Genomic DNA, 14,240 nt, shown 5'->3' with positions numbered 1-14,240 from the left:
TAATTTAAATATTTTCATAAAATGCGTTTAAAATGTCAAATAAACTTAATAAAATTTAATAAGAAAGATTAAATTCATGTATGTATTTCTAAAAATAAATGACTAAATTGATATAAAATTTTGAAAAAGAATTAATTTCAAAATTAACGACAAAAAAAACATATTTAATTTTAGGGAAAAAAAATAATAACCATGTTTGGTGTATTTAATCTTAGAAAAAAAAAAATAATGGTGTGATGAAAAAAAGATGAATAATTTAGAATAAAATGTCTTGAAGGTAAAACTCTTCTTAATATAAATTCGTGTTTTATGAACATGACTAACCTAATTTTTTAATTTGTTTATAATTTCCCAATCTTGTTAATTTTCTTTAAGAAACTCATCGTAAATTTCCTGATGAAGGCATGATTCTTAGCTTGAAAACTCATGCCGTTGATGATGATGTTTGTTTTCTTCAGTTGTGGCGGCAAAATCAACGGCGAAGCCTAACTCCTGAGCAGTAGACCTCTCCACAGCGAATCGTCGCTGTCATCCAAAAGCGGGACCCACCTTAGCTTCTCTCATAATGTTTACCCCAAACGGAATAATTCCAAAATCAAAACCCCACAAACACTTTTCACACACAACAAAAACTGCAGCAACCACAACTCCTGCAACAATCCATGCAACAACAACAACGGAAAAGGATCGATTAGTGTTCGGTTTCCCACGCGTTTACTTTCCCTCGCTGAGCTTCCTTTGGGCGCGTGCCATGAGGTGAGGACTGAGGAGGAGGAGGAGCATGGGCACGTCGCTGTCGAGCCTCGGCGCGAGCGGTTCGACAATCGGTCCGGGCCTCGGCGACATTCCGGAGAGCTGCGTGGCGTGCGTGTTCCTCTACCTCACGCCGCCGGAGATTTGTAACCTCGCTCGCCTCAATCGCGCGTTTCGCGGCGCTGCATCCTCAGACTCAGTCTGGGAGGCCAAGTTGCCACGCAACTACCAGGATCTGCTGGATCTGGTCCCGCCGGAGCGCCACCGGAATCTCTCGAAGAAGGATATTTTCGCTCTACTCGCACGACCCCTGCCCTTCGACGATGGCCACAAGGTGGGTGGTGCTCTCCAGGTCAGTTTTTTTGTTTAGTTAGGGGCAGCTGGAACTTTTAGGGTTTTTGTTGATGGTTTATGGTTTTGCAGGAAGTGTGGCTGGACAGGGTCACGGGAAGGGTTTGCATGTCGATTTCGGCGAGGGCGATGGCGATTACTGGAATTGATGACCGGAGATACTGGAATTGGATTCCTACTGAAGAATCTAGGTTAGATTTACTTGTCTTTAAAGCTGTATCACGAGAAAGTAGAAGGATACACTGATGATAATGTGTTTCTTGTTTGATTCAAAAGAAAATGGAAAGAAAAGATGAATGTTGACTTTAGAAACAAAATATTATGTGACTAAATTGACTATGTTCTGATATTGTAAAGTGATTTTACATTAGCATCTAATCACATTTACAATTCATGGTCTTGTACAATGAACATATTTTGTATAAAATTGATGCCTGTTTGTGTTTGCTTATTTTTGTTTTTACTCTACTTAACATAAGTTAGTTTTTTTCCCTTTGCTTGGATGTTTAAATCCTCTGATTGATTGGGAGACAGCTTTTTCTTTTTTGAGATTATCTCTCATTTCCACTCATTTTTTTTATAGACCCAAACAAGTGGAAAATCTTTGAGAAGTTCTAATTTTATCTTCCCAACCATTTTCCTCACTTGTCCTTGTAAAGCCTGGTTTTCATAAAGAACAGAGAGAGAACCATGGATCAAATTAAGAGGAACTAGAACAGATCCATTGATTCATTGCAAACAAGGTATTTTAGACAGAGGAGGGAGAAACTACCCTAAACTGCTTTTTCCTAACTGAATGTGCTGAACCTGCTGATAGCCTTGGTTGTGACTATATTACGCTCTTATACTCCTCCATAACCTGGAAACTTCGAAGAAATTATGTGTTGTCTGATATTTGAAGTTAAAATGTTTGTGCTCGTATCTTAAATTAAGCAGTGTAATGTAGTAAAACATAATTGGTTTGGCTGCACTGCTGCAGGCGTTTTTCTACTTGTGATTAAACTTATTGCGGATTGTAAGGTCATGACATGATTCGTTTTGGTGATTATTTGACATCTTCTCTTGGACAATGACTGTAGTAGACTACTTCTTTGTATATTTATTTGGGGCTTGTTATAAATGGTAGATGTTTCGTTCGTACATGATTACTTGAACAAATTCTGAGAAAAAAAGATAACATGGCTTGTTATAATGGATGGGTTTTTGGGTTAGTAGATAGTTGAGTTTAGGGAATCATAGCTGCTATAGGTATTCCTTGTGGGAATGGAAATATTATATTTTATCTCTCGTTTTCATGATGGAATGCCACTTTATGAGGTGTATGATGAAAATAGACCTTTGAGGCATGATAGTAAAAAACGCGATCCAGACCGTAAGATCGTACGATCTTCTTCCACCTCTTTGATCTCATTTCATTTAAAACTTGCGATCTTCACGGATCGTGTGAGATTGCCGTTGTAAATCGCGAATCGTATGGGAGCGGCGATTCTCGCGAGATAGTCCCTCACAGTCGCGATGATATTTCTCTCGTCGTCTCGCATCACAATCCATTCCAACAGTGAGGGGGAATAAGGAGATAGGTTAAGCAATGACGGGGACACCTCTATCAACTTCAACTCTCGAGACGACGACGACTCTTGCAGGCATAGTGGCGGCTGCCTCTCTATCACTTTGTGAGGGAGGATGGAAATGAAGTTGTTTTAAAACCCTAAATCTTTAACCTAGTTTTTAAAGTGTATTAAAGTCGAATTATAAAGCCCATTTAGTAAATAGCCATGATAGTAAAAGCTATTGCATGGTAAAAGTAACACTTTTAAAATAAAGAGGGTAAAGAGTCATGACAGTAACTATTAAATAAAAGAGTGTAAAGACTCTTGACAGTAAAAGTAACTCTTACAAAAAAAAAAGAGTGATTCCCTCTCTTCCAAAGAGAGAAAAAGCGGGACTGTGTGATTAAAAAAAAATAAAAGTGGGACACTAAAAAGATAAAGTTCTCAGTGTTACGATAAAGAAATAATAACTCCCTCCATTTTGTCAAAATTAAAACTAATCCCTCTCTTCTATAAATCGAGAAGACTACCACTACACAATTACTCCTACTCACTGAAACAACCACTCCCTCTCTTCTCTGTTTGCACCTAATGACGAATTCTTTTATTTAATATATTATAAGGTTTAGTTATGAATTTTAAGTGACAATAAAATTTGTAGGATCTTACGATCTGTGCTACGATCTTCCGATTTACGATTTATATTATCCATTCCGATCTTGAGTAGGATCTCGATTTTGACTACCATGCTTTGAGGGTATGGGTGTTCTGAACTCAAATTGTGAGTCAGAATAATGCAAGCTAGCTTTTTCTTTTAATCAATATTAGTATTAGTGTTATCAAAAATAGGTGATAGCGGAACATTGGGTGAAAGCAGTGGCAATTTTGGTGCTTGGCGCATCAACATGGTGGTGGTTATGCAGGTTTTTTATGGCGGCCACTTTTTGAGATGTTATGGGTCAATTTTTTTTATTGTCCATCTCTTCATTCCGTAAAGGAGCCGAATGAAACAAAAGTTTCACGTTCAGTTTTGAATTAGAGACATTAAATCAAAATGATGAATCAACGTCGACTATAACCCTTAGCCTTCCAAGCTATCGATGTGGGTTCGATTCCCGCTACCCGCTTCTATTTTATTCTATTTAAATCTATCTTTTTTCTTCGAGAATGAATCTAGAATTCTTAAAGAATTTGTCAATTCTTCATTTTCATTTCTTAATTTAGTTTTAGTTATATATATTCAATTATATTCAATTGATTTATCTTTTTTATTTTATTTTTTCTTTTATTCTAAATATTTGATTTATTTTATTTTTATAATTTCTAGAATTCTTTATATTTGTTTGATTCTTTAATCTTTTTAATAAGGTTTAGTTAAAAAGGTTAAAGAATCAAATATAAAATAGAAGCGTCCAAACATGCAGTGGATGCAGAATGGCTATGGCGAAAAAGGCAGAGAACGAAGCCCTATTGAGGCAACACCAGTGTGGAGAAGAAGACCCTTCAGTTGGTACAACGACACTGGTAGAAAAACCCTAGTTTAGGCACAAGAGATCTGTTTTCTTTAGTTTATTCTATTGGGTTTAAAGCCTAAATAACAACTAAGATAAAAATTGGGCTGTTTATGGCCCAATAATTTTTTTTTGATTTAACCTAATATTTAAATAAGGCTCTTTTGCCCACTGCCCCTTGCACTCCTCACTGTCATCCACCGCCAGCCACCGCTAGCCGTCACCGTTGGCCGATTGCATGCCTTTTTTTTTTGTCAAGTGCCACCTACTTTCTTAATTTTTTTCTTTTCTTCTTCACTTCTTCCATATTTGAATTCCTAGACATAATATCATTACTTTTGCACAACAATTATATTTCTGTAATTTTTATAATGTTTATATTATATTTCTTCTAACCTAATGTTTTCATTAAAACTCGATATGATTTCTGTTATAACTTTATAGAGGACTTTTGGGTTTTCAATATTTTCCGATATTGATAACATTGATTAGTATATCAATTTACTCATTGCTAGAGCAAATTTTCTCGATCATAATTGTTCTTAGAATCATAGATAATTAAAGTTTAAGAATTTCATGTTATTTCTCAAAGTAGTACTTAAATTTGGTGTAGGAGGATGTTCAACAGCTTTATCCTTTTCAAAAAGAGATGAAATAGCAACTTACGTGTCTGTGGCGTAGAAAGATAGAAAATTGTGATTTCTTTCCACTTCTCTTGGCATGAAAGTCTTCAGCAGTAGCCCATGCAAGCATAAATCTCATACTCTAGATCGTTGAATGATGTTATAAAAATATTACAAAAGTATAATTGTCATGCAAAAGTGATAATATTATGTCTAGAAATTCAAATATGGAAGTGAAGAAGAAAAGAAAAGATTAAGCACGTAGGTGACACTTGACAAAAAAGGATTGACCACATATTCGAGAAATAGCACATGATTTCATAAAACCATATGATACGTTCCAATTTGTAGCGTCCCTAAACCCTAAACCCAAATGTAACGTCCCAATTTAATAAAAATAATTGTAGTAAATAGAACTTCACATGTTTGCAGCCTAAAGTAGAGCACTGATAGAAAGTATATAAGAATCAACCTTTACAGTTATCCTTAATATACTGAACAAGAAACTAAGGCACAAAACTATGCCATAACCAAAATCTAAACACAAATTAGATTAGACTGGAAATTTGCTCACAGAGCAAGAAACTTACAAAATAAAACAGTTCGACAAAAAAGTACTCAAAAGAGCATTAGCTACCTCGCCCAAAACTAGACAATAGCATCACCACCATCTGAACGATCCCCAGGAATCTCCACGTCTGCTCACACCAAGTATTGGGTGATCATTGCAAAAAGGAAAAGTCAAATAGAGAACACAAACACAGAGAGAAAGGGTAAGCTAATTTTAAAAAGAAAAATAAATACATCTATATACCAATTACACCAAGCTACAGTGATCTTGCGATAAAAACTGCTCTCACTACAGGGTTCTGATTCAAGATCCGACCAGTCAAAGTCAATAACTATGTGTTAAGGATAACTGTTACAATTTCAGCTTGATCCAACGGTTAACGAAGTTGGAACCTTCATTTTACGAAAAATGTGCAGTGCTGTCAACAACCAAACTACAGTGTTCTTGTGATAAAAACTGCTCTCACTACAGAACTCCGGTTCAAGATCCGATCGGTCAAAGTTAAGAACTATGTGTTAAGGATCAACTATTAAAATTTTAGCTCGATCCAACGGTTAACGAAGTAGGAACCTTCATTCTACGAAAAGTGTGCAGTGTAGAAAAAAGAGTAGCGCCACATCAATCAAACATACCCTGTACATTCCAGAATGATAACATAAAAATGTGACATCCCATTTCTAATAGAGTAATCTACTAAAATTTCGCATCACATAATTATAATATAAAAGAGCACACGACATGAAGCATACATGTACTAACTACTACAGTTATCCATCATATACTCGGAAAGAAAGTTTAGGCACATTGTCTTGCAAAAGACTGCTCATAGAGCAAGGAATTTAAAACTAAACATTGAATTCTTCAAAAGGGACTTGACAGTGAGTCACAACAACCCACACCATGGTAACCACCCTACACTGTAGCGTCGTCACCACCCTTTGAACCTCCAGGGGTTTCCACATCTGCTCACACCAATAATATTGGTGATCATTGCAAAAAGGAAAACCAAGCAAGAAACACACACCAAGAGAAAGGGTAAGCTAGAGCAAAAATTGTTTTAATCATGTTAAAGAGCAAATCAATAGTCGGATCATATTATGCACAGACAAAGCAGTAGGCACCCAAATCATGTGAAAGCAAACAATTTCAAGACTCTATGACTCAATATTCGGATCATACTCTTGATATAGAATTCAAAAGGAAGTATGCGCCTGTGCTGGCTTCTAAACTTTGCAAAGTCTAGACGCAAGGGGTTATCACTCAACCACACACAAAGTTAATCCTCTAATGTTATGGGCCCAATATGTCTCAAGACTAGGACCTCCTACCACTCTCACCACATAAATTATTCTACTCTATGTGAGCGTGAATAATTTTTAGAGTTCAGGATACCTTTCTTTATCTAGACATCTCCTATATCAAGGTATACACTAACCACTATCACCAAAAGTTTCCCTTGAAACTCTTTTACCAACAAAATCCACATGCCATATCAAGCATTCAATTCTCATGCCAAATCACCACCAACCATACAGTCATGTTTTCCATTTCATACACAGCATAACATGATCCCATTCAATCTCATGCTTTATATATGCATACCAATGTCCAACCCAACCAAGTCATGACTCATTACATAACACATTAAACGATTTTGGATTTTAGAAATAAAATTGCAGCTTGTGTAAAGCTCCAAAAATTTTGTATTTATATTCAAATTAAAAATGATTGAATCAAGAACCAAATGCAACACGAACCAACTTAATTGAATAACTATAGAGAAAGTTATGCACCAAACAAACAACGAAGGTCAATGTTGTCAACAACCAAACTACAGGGACCTTGTGATAAAAACTGCTCTCACTAAAGAGCTTCGATTCAAGATCCGACCCGTCAAAGTCAAGATCTAGGTGTTAAGGATCAGCCGTTAAAATTTCAGTTCAATCCAATGGTTAAAGACTCAGGAAAGTCAATTTTACTAAAACTGCGCATATCAGAAAAAGACATAGTCGCCCAGCGACCAAGGCACTCGCCAGCGACCACCCGACACTTTCAGAATACGAAAAATAACGTCAAATATCACATGAATATTTGAACCCCTAACTTGGAAATACACCAAAAATTAATGTTTTCCTCTATCTTATCTCATATTCCACAAAACACTAATCAAACTTTGTCAAACGAAACAGGAACAAGCAAAACAACTTAAAAAAAAAATGAAACCCTAACTTCCCTTATCTCGATAACGCTAGAAAACGAAGGCAAACTCTTAACTGAGGAACACCGCAGCTCCAAGAATCAAACAGTGAGTTGAAACGTGTATACAAACACAAAATAGGGGCATGAGGATACACCCTAACCCAAACCTACGTACTCGAACAGGAAAAGGAGAAGAAAGAGCAAGAAAGTTCTAAGGTCCACTTACTTTGAGGCAGAATTGTCTTAGCTAGCTCGAAAATGGAAGGTTTCTTGTGCCCTAACATAGCTCTCAAATTCTACAAAGGAGTGGGAGAAACTGTTTTTTCGAAAATGAGACAAGTGAGGCATTAGGGCTAGTGTTTCATTTTTTTTAACTTGTTTTGCTTGTTCCTGTTTTGCTTGGCAAAGTTTGATTAGTGTTTTGTGGAATGAGACAAGATTGAGGAAAACGTTAAGTTTGTTGTGTATTTCCAAGTTAGGGGTTCAAGTATTCATGAAACTGTAATATTTGACGTTATTTTTCGTATTCTGGAAGCGTCGGGTGGTCGCTGGGCGAGTGCCTTGGTCGTCGGGCGACTGTGTCTTTTTCTGATATGTGCAATTTTAGTGAAATTGACTTTCCCGACTCTTTGACCGTTGGATTGAGTTGAAATTTTAACAACTGATCCTTAACACCTAGTTCTTGACTTTGACCGGTCGGATCTTGAATCGGAGCTATGTAGTGAGAGTAGTTTTTATCGCAAGGTCCCTGTAGTTTGGTTGTTGATAGCATTGACCTTTGTTGCTTGTTTGGTGCATAACTTTCTCTATAATTATTCAATTAAGTTGGTTCTTGTTGCATTTCGTTCTTGATTCAATCATCTTTAATTTGAATATAAAGACAAAATTTTTGGAGCTTTACACAAACTGCAGTTTTATTTCTAAAATCTCAAATCGTTTGTATAATGTGTTATTATGTAATGAGCCATGACTTGGTTGGGTTGGACATTGGTATGCATTTATAAAGCATGAGATTGAATGAGATCTTGTTATGTTGTGTATGAAATGGAAAACATGACTGTATGGTTGGTGGTGGTTTGACATGAGAATTGAATGCTTGATATGGCATGTGGATTTTGTTGGTAAAAGAGTTTCAAGGGAAACTCTTGGTGATGGTGGTTAGTGTATATTTTGATATAGGAGATGTCTAGATAAAGGAACGTATTCTGAACTCTAAAAATTATTCACGCTCACATAGAGTAGAATAATTTATGTGGTGAGAGTGGCAGGAGGTCCTAGTCTTGGGACATATTGGACCCAAGACAGTAGAGGATTAACCCGTGTGTGGTTGGGTGATAACCCCTTGCGTCTAGACTTTGCAGAGTTTAGAAGCCAGCACAGGCGCATACTTCCTTTAGAATTCTATATCAAGAGTATGATCCGGATATTGAGTTGAAATTGTTTGCTTTTATATGATTTGGGTGCCTACTGCTTTGTTTGTGCATAATATGATTAAAATATTTTTGCTCTAGGCTTACCCTTTTTCTTGGTGTGTGTTTCTTTACTTGGTTTTCCTTTTTGCAATGATCACCAATACTATTGGTGTGAGCAGATGTGGAAACCCCTAGAGTTCTCAGGGAGGTGACGACGAGGGTGGTTTCCATGTCTGGGTTGTGACTCACTGTCGAGTCCCTTTTGAAGAACTCTGTGTTTAGTTTTAAATTCCTTGCTCTATGAGCAATCTTTTGCAAGACAAGAATACTTTTGTGTTCTTTATGGCATCGTGGTGTGCCTAGACTTTCTTTCTGAGTATATGATGGATAATTGTAATAGTACATGTATGCTTCATGTCGTGTGCTCTTTTATATTATAATTATGTGATGCGAAATTTTAGTAGATTACTCTATTAGATATGGGATGTCACATTTTTATTATGCGACAGTGTACGGCGGTGAACAGTGCAAGGAGTAGTGGGTTGAACGAGAAGTTTAAGCATTATTTGAACATTAGGTTAAATATAAAGATTTTATTGGGCCATAAGCGGCCTAATTTCTATTAAGTTGTTATTTGGGCTTTAAATCAAATACAAACCACTAAAGAAACATATATCTTGTGACTAAACTAGGGTTTTTTTACCTGCCCCGGCTGAAGAGTCTTCTTCTTCAAGCCGTTGTTGCCTTATCATCTTTGATCAAGTTAGGCACACATGAGTCTGGTAACTAAACCATTTATAGAAGGGATTTAATCACCCGCAAGATTATGATTTTGAACATGATCAAAACCTAAATGTCGGCTTCTAAGAACCAAGATTATATAATATCTATCAATTTATTTGTTGAGTTCCTTTAATTAGTTCGCCACTAGAAATCTTTTCATTTTTATTGTAGACCTACCCTTTGTCATATGTGAGACCATATCTTGGTTGGTCTGTTTGAGAGAAGTTACTGTTTGAGTTGCATTAAAGAGACGCTGAATCTGGGCCCTTAGCCATTTCAATCAAGCTCTGACCTGACCATATATTGTAATTATACTCATTTTGTTGCAACTTTCGGGGATGAGCTTTGTCCCTATGAGTGAATGAAATCAGGATGTATTCTTTAGCTAAGTCCCTAAGTCCCTTCTTAATTTGACCCTCAAGAATGTCATTTTTAGTTTAAGGCTTATCCTTTTTAATATAGAGTATAGTGAGGCTGTACTTGGTACTATCACTCTAGTGTTTGAAAAGCCTCAACTTCATTTACCTTATTCACTGGAACGGGTGTAAATTGCATTTCCCGTTTTTCGAAGTTAAGCACATAGAGTGATTGATAGGTGGACAGTTTAACTTATAAAGCTATCAATTTTTTAAATATTCCATATTCTTAGTTTAAGGTCCAAATGCACAGATTTGCTTGTTAAGTTTCATTGTGGTTTCATTGTATCTTGATCAATTTATCTTGTTGATTTTTTACTTTAAGAAATAGAGGAGAATGTTTCTACGATAACTAGTGCATGAAGTTCAAGATTGTTTGTTAACTGTGTTGTATTGCACCGTTTACTTCCTGGGCTTTGTTTCCAAATCTTCAATGTTCCATTTAAAAGATATAAAATCTTGTTGGCAATGGTAGTGTTAAATTGTGGATGATGGTTGGTTTAATTTTTATTTTAAAGAAGTACCAAAATACTGAACAATTCATAGAATTGCTTAAAGTATTCAAGCTGATCTCCATCTCAGCTAAACCAAATGACAGTTTTTTCATATGGCTTCTTAGTTAGCCTGTGTCTATAGTTAAGCTCATTTGAATTGTATGGACACCTTGACAGTGGTATTACTTTGTTCTTTTGGAAATAAATTCCTTAACTAAATCTCATCATTCTTTTTCACCAAAATGAACCTATATACAAAAGCTACATCAATATTCAAAAGAAAACATTTGACAACGGTCTTAGATTCATAATTCATTACATGTAAATAAAAAAAATCGAACATTACTATTCTCTACCTCTATATATGCCAGCCTTAATCTGGATGAGGGAAATATTCAAATATTTGTTACCTGGAATGATATTTTTTATTGATTGCAATTTGGTTCCGTATAGATTCATTGACATAAAATGTGCAACCTTGAACATGACTGATCCTTGAAATGCTCAACCTGATTGGACCTACTCATTCTATTAAAGATATAGTGGAGGTTGGTTTGCACGTAATAAACGAACAATTGTAATTCTCCTTGTTCACGCTTAGTTATGTCAACTTTCTTCTTATATTCTGTTTGCATTTCTTTTTGCGAATCTCGATGTAGAAGTTGTGTTGTTTTCCATTTGTTCTTGTAATCTGTCAGCATTCTGTTACACCTTAGATGATTTTCAGGTTTCACACTGTGGCGTATTTGCAGCAAATATGGTGGTTTGAAGTGGATGGGGAGGTAACGTTTCCATTTCCCGCTGATATTTATACTCTCTCCTTTAGGCTTCACCTTGGACGGTTTACCAAAAGGCTTGGACGGCGTGTCTGTAATTATGAACACACCCATGGTTGGGATATAAAACCTGTGAAATTTGAATTGTCTACTTCAGATGGCCAGCAAGCATCATGTCAATACTGTTTGGATGAATGTGAGATTGATGATACATATGGAAATCATAAGCGTGGATACTGGATAGATTATAAGGTGGGTGAGTTTATTGTCAGTGGATCAGAGCCTACAACTCAAGTTAGATTTTCCATGAAACAGATTGATTGTACTCATTCCAAAGGTGGCCTTTGTGTAGATTCTGTATTTATTATACCAAGTGATTTGAGAGAGCGCAAGAGAAAATGCATTTTGAAATAACCATATGCAGAACAGGAAGCTTGTTTCTTTTAGTGATGTCAAGTCAAACACCCTGAATACACTGTTGGGATCTACCACAGCTTATACATAACCAAAAAAAAAGTTTACAATTTGGAGAATGTCATTTTTCTGGTTTTCTAATATCCTTTTTGGCTTGTGAGTGTGTATATCCTCTGTAGCTGTGTAATAATAATTTCTATTCAATGTATTTTAGTTGTTTACACTTTAGGTTGATAGTTTATTTATGCCTTCTCAAGCGTTTTATAATTGATGTTCTTTATGCCTTCTCAAGCTTGATTTGCAGAGGTATTGTTTGCTGCACTGGATAAGATATAGCATGGTAAATATGAATAAATGTAAGAGCGTATAAGATATATTTCTTTTATAAGATATGATTTTCCAATGACAATAAAGAATATATATATATATATATATATATATATATATATATATATATATATAATACAAACATTTAGAATGTTTTAAGCATTCGAAAAGATTCAAAACAAAGAACTAAGTTACAAAGACAAAACTACAAGATAGCTTATGACAACTGAAATATTAACACTGTTGCTCTTCTCATATTCTGTGATATTGGCATAATACCTTGCAACCAATTGAAACTTACATAGATCATATGATCTTCAACAGAACTATTTGGATTTCATTTCCCTATTTGTACAAGAATTTGTGATGCAGGTGAAGGAGCATGTTTTGTTATGGTGGTTCTACTTCACAAATCTAAAAAGCTACTCAGCCAAGAATTGTTCCTCTTTTGTTAGTCCTTTGTACTACACATTCCATCCTTTGGTGATGCATTCACGCATGATTATAGACTTGAGTATGCCTTACTGCTTTTGATAGTTGAATTTAGCTGAAAGAAAGAAACAGTATTAGAATTTTATTCCATAGGTACTTAATTTTGTGATATTAGAATTTTTACTTTTAACATTTTGAAATACCCTAGTTAACGATTAGTTACCTTATTTTTTTTATAAATAGTTTAGAAACATGTTATATTATAGGAAACATTGGTTATTAGCAAATCAACAGTCTTGTTAATTTAAAATTGGCTCAACATGAAGTCATTAACAAGTATAGCACCTTTTCCAAAAAGATATTGCCCATATAGCACTATCCTTCAATTTATTTATCCATTTTTTAATGTTCATTTACAGTTTTCATTTTCTATTATCCCTTGATTTGGAAAATACAACAATAGTAGCTAATATACTTACAAAATCAACTTATTGTTATAGTAATAATATTAGTAAAATTAGTTATTTCCAGCTAGCACATAGCACAGTGCCAACATTCTTTAAATTTTACTTTTTCCTCTTAAACAAAACAGAAAAAAAACGGAAAAAATTGGCTAGAATTTAGGTTATGGGGACAGACCGTTTTCTGACACCGGTTAAGGAAGAACAGGCTCATTAATAGAGTTTTTTTGACCTTATTCTAACCTGTAAAAAAACAGTACTACCCTACTAAATATTGGAAAGACTTTTCTTCTTTTTAACGTATTTCTATGTTACATTTATTAAAATAATTCTGGCTATTATTTAAACAAAATGTTTCACTCTATTCCAAATACGTCAAAATATTTTAAATTATATGTTTGAGATAAAGATAAGCTTGAAACAAGTTATATATGAAAATCGTGGTTCTTCCACGTAGCTGTAGCCATATTCATTATTGGCATGACCACCTATCAAATTGTGATGGATCCATTAAAAAATCCATGGTGATTCAAGAAAAAATATCGTTCTTCATTTTCATTTTTAATGAACTTAAGAAAATTACTGATATATGTAATAAGTGATGTAAGAAGAAAGGAAAGGAAAACAAAATCAGACAAATGTGAGATGAATTCTATTTTTTTTTTTTATAAAATCTCTAATTAGTTTAAATAAAGACAGTATTTGACTAACTTTTATTTTCATCTATTATATATATATATATATATATATATATATATTTACAAAAGTTGTAAACATAAATGTTTTGACTAGATTAGAATGAAGTTAATGATAAAAAAGTTTTAATTGAAAGTATAATTCAGTCTCAAATCAATTAATTGTTTGTCGGTCAAACGAAAGTCCTAAATTCTTTCTAGATAAAAGAAGAAAAAAAGAACTATCTTAGTTGTGTTGAGTTTTGTGGAATGAAGCAAAACGGAGAAAGAGAAATAAAAAAAAGTTAAATAGCTTTAATTTTTTGTAATGTAAAGTTGATTTTTTAGAAAATGAAGTTTATTTTTTTCTTCTTTGGTAATGTAAAAATAACAACTTTTTTAAAAAGAAACATAGAATTGGTAATTTAGTTTTTCTTTAAATAAAACGACTTTCACAATTTTTTCCTCTTAAACTAGTCGTTAAAAATTATAA

The 14,240-nt window shown here is 34.5% G+C and overlaps 1 protein-coding gene across 2 annotated transcripts; it reads left to right on the top strand.

Annotated features, from left to right (window-relative positions):
* The first annotated feature begins 582 nt into the window (after positions 1–582).
* Positions 583–12,076, top strand: LOC114191925 (F-box protein PP2-A15-like). 2 transcript variants are annotated; one of them, XM_028081381.1, is made up of 3 exons: positions 583–1,087; positions 1,177–1,295; positions 11,391–11,946. In XM_028081381.1, exons 1-3 carry the CDS (start codon positions 782–784, stop codon positions 11,851–11,853), a joined length of 888 nt encoding a protein of 295 aa, XP_027937182.1. In that variant the 5' UTR covers positions 583–781; the 3' UTR covers positions 11,854–11,946. The 2 variants fall into 2 exon arrangements, with proteins under 2 accessions (XP_027937182.1, XP_027937180.1); XM_028081379.1 differs by having other exon boundaries at positions 584–1,105; positions 11,391–12,076.
* The last annotated feature ends 2,164 nt before the right edge of the window (positions 12,077–14,240 follow it).

The sequence above is a fragment of the Vigna unguiculata genome, chromosome 7 (genome assembly GCF_004118075.2).
Source record: "Vigna unguiculata cultivar IT97K-499-35 chromosome 7, ASM411807v1, whole genome shotgun sequence".
In the NCBI taxonomy this organism is placed as follows: Eukaryota; Viridiplantae; Streptophyta; class Magnoliopsida; order Fabales; family Fabaceae; genus Vigna; species Vigna unguiculata.
The sequence above is the reverse complement of the archived record's forward strand: the minus strand, read 5'-3'. Positions and strand labels throughout refer to the sequence as shown.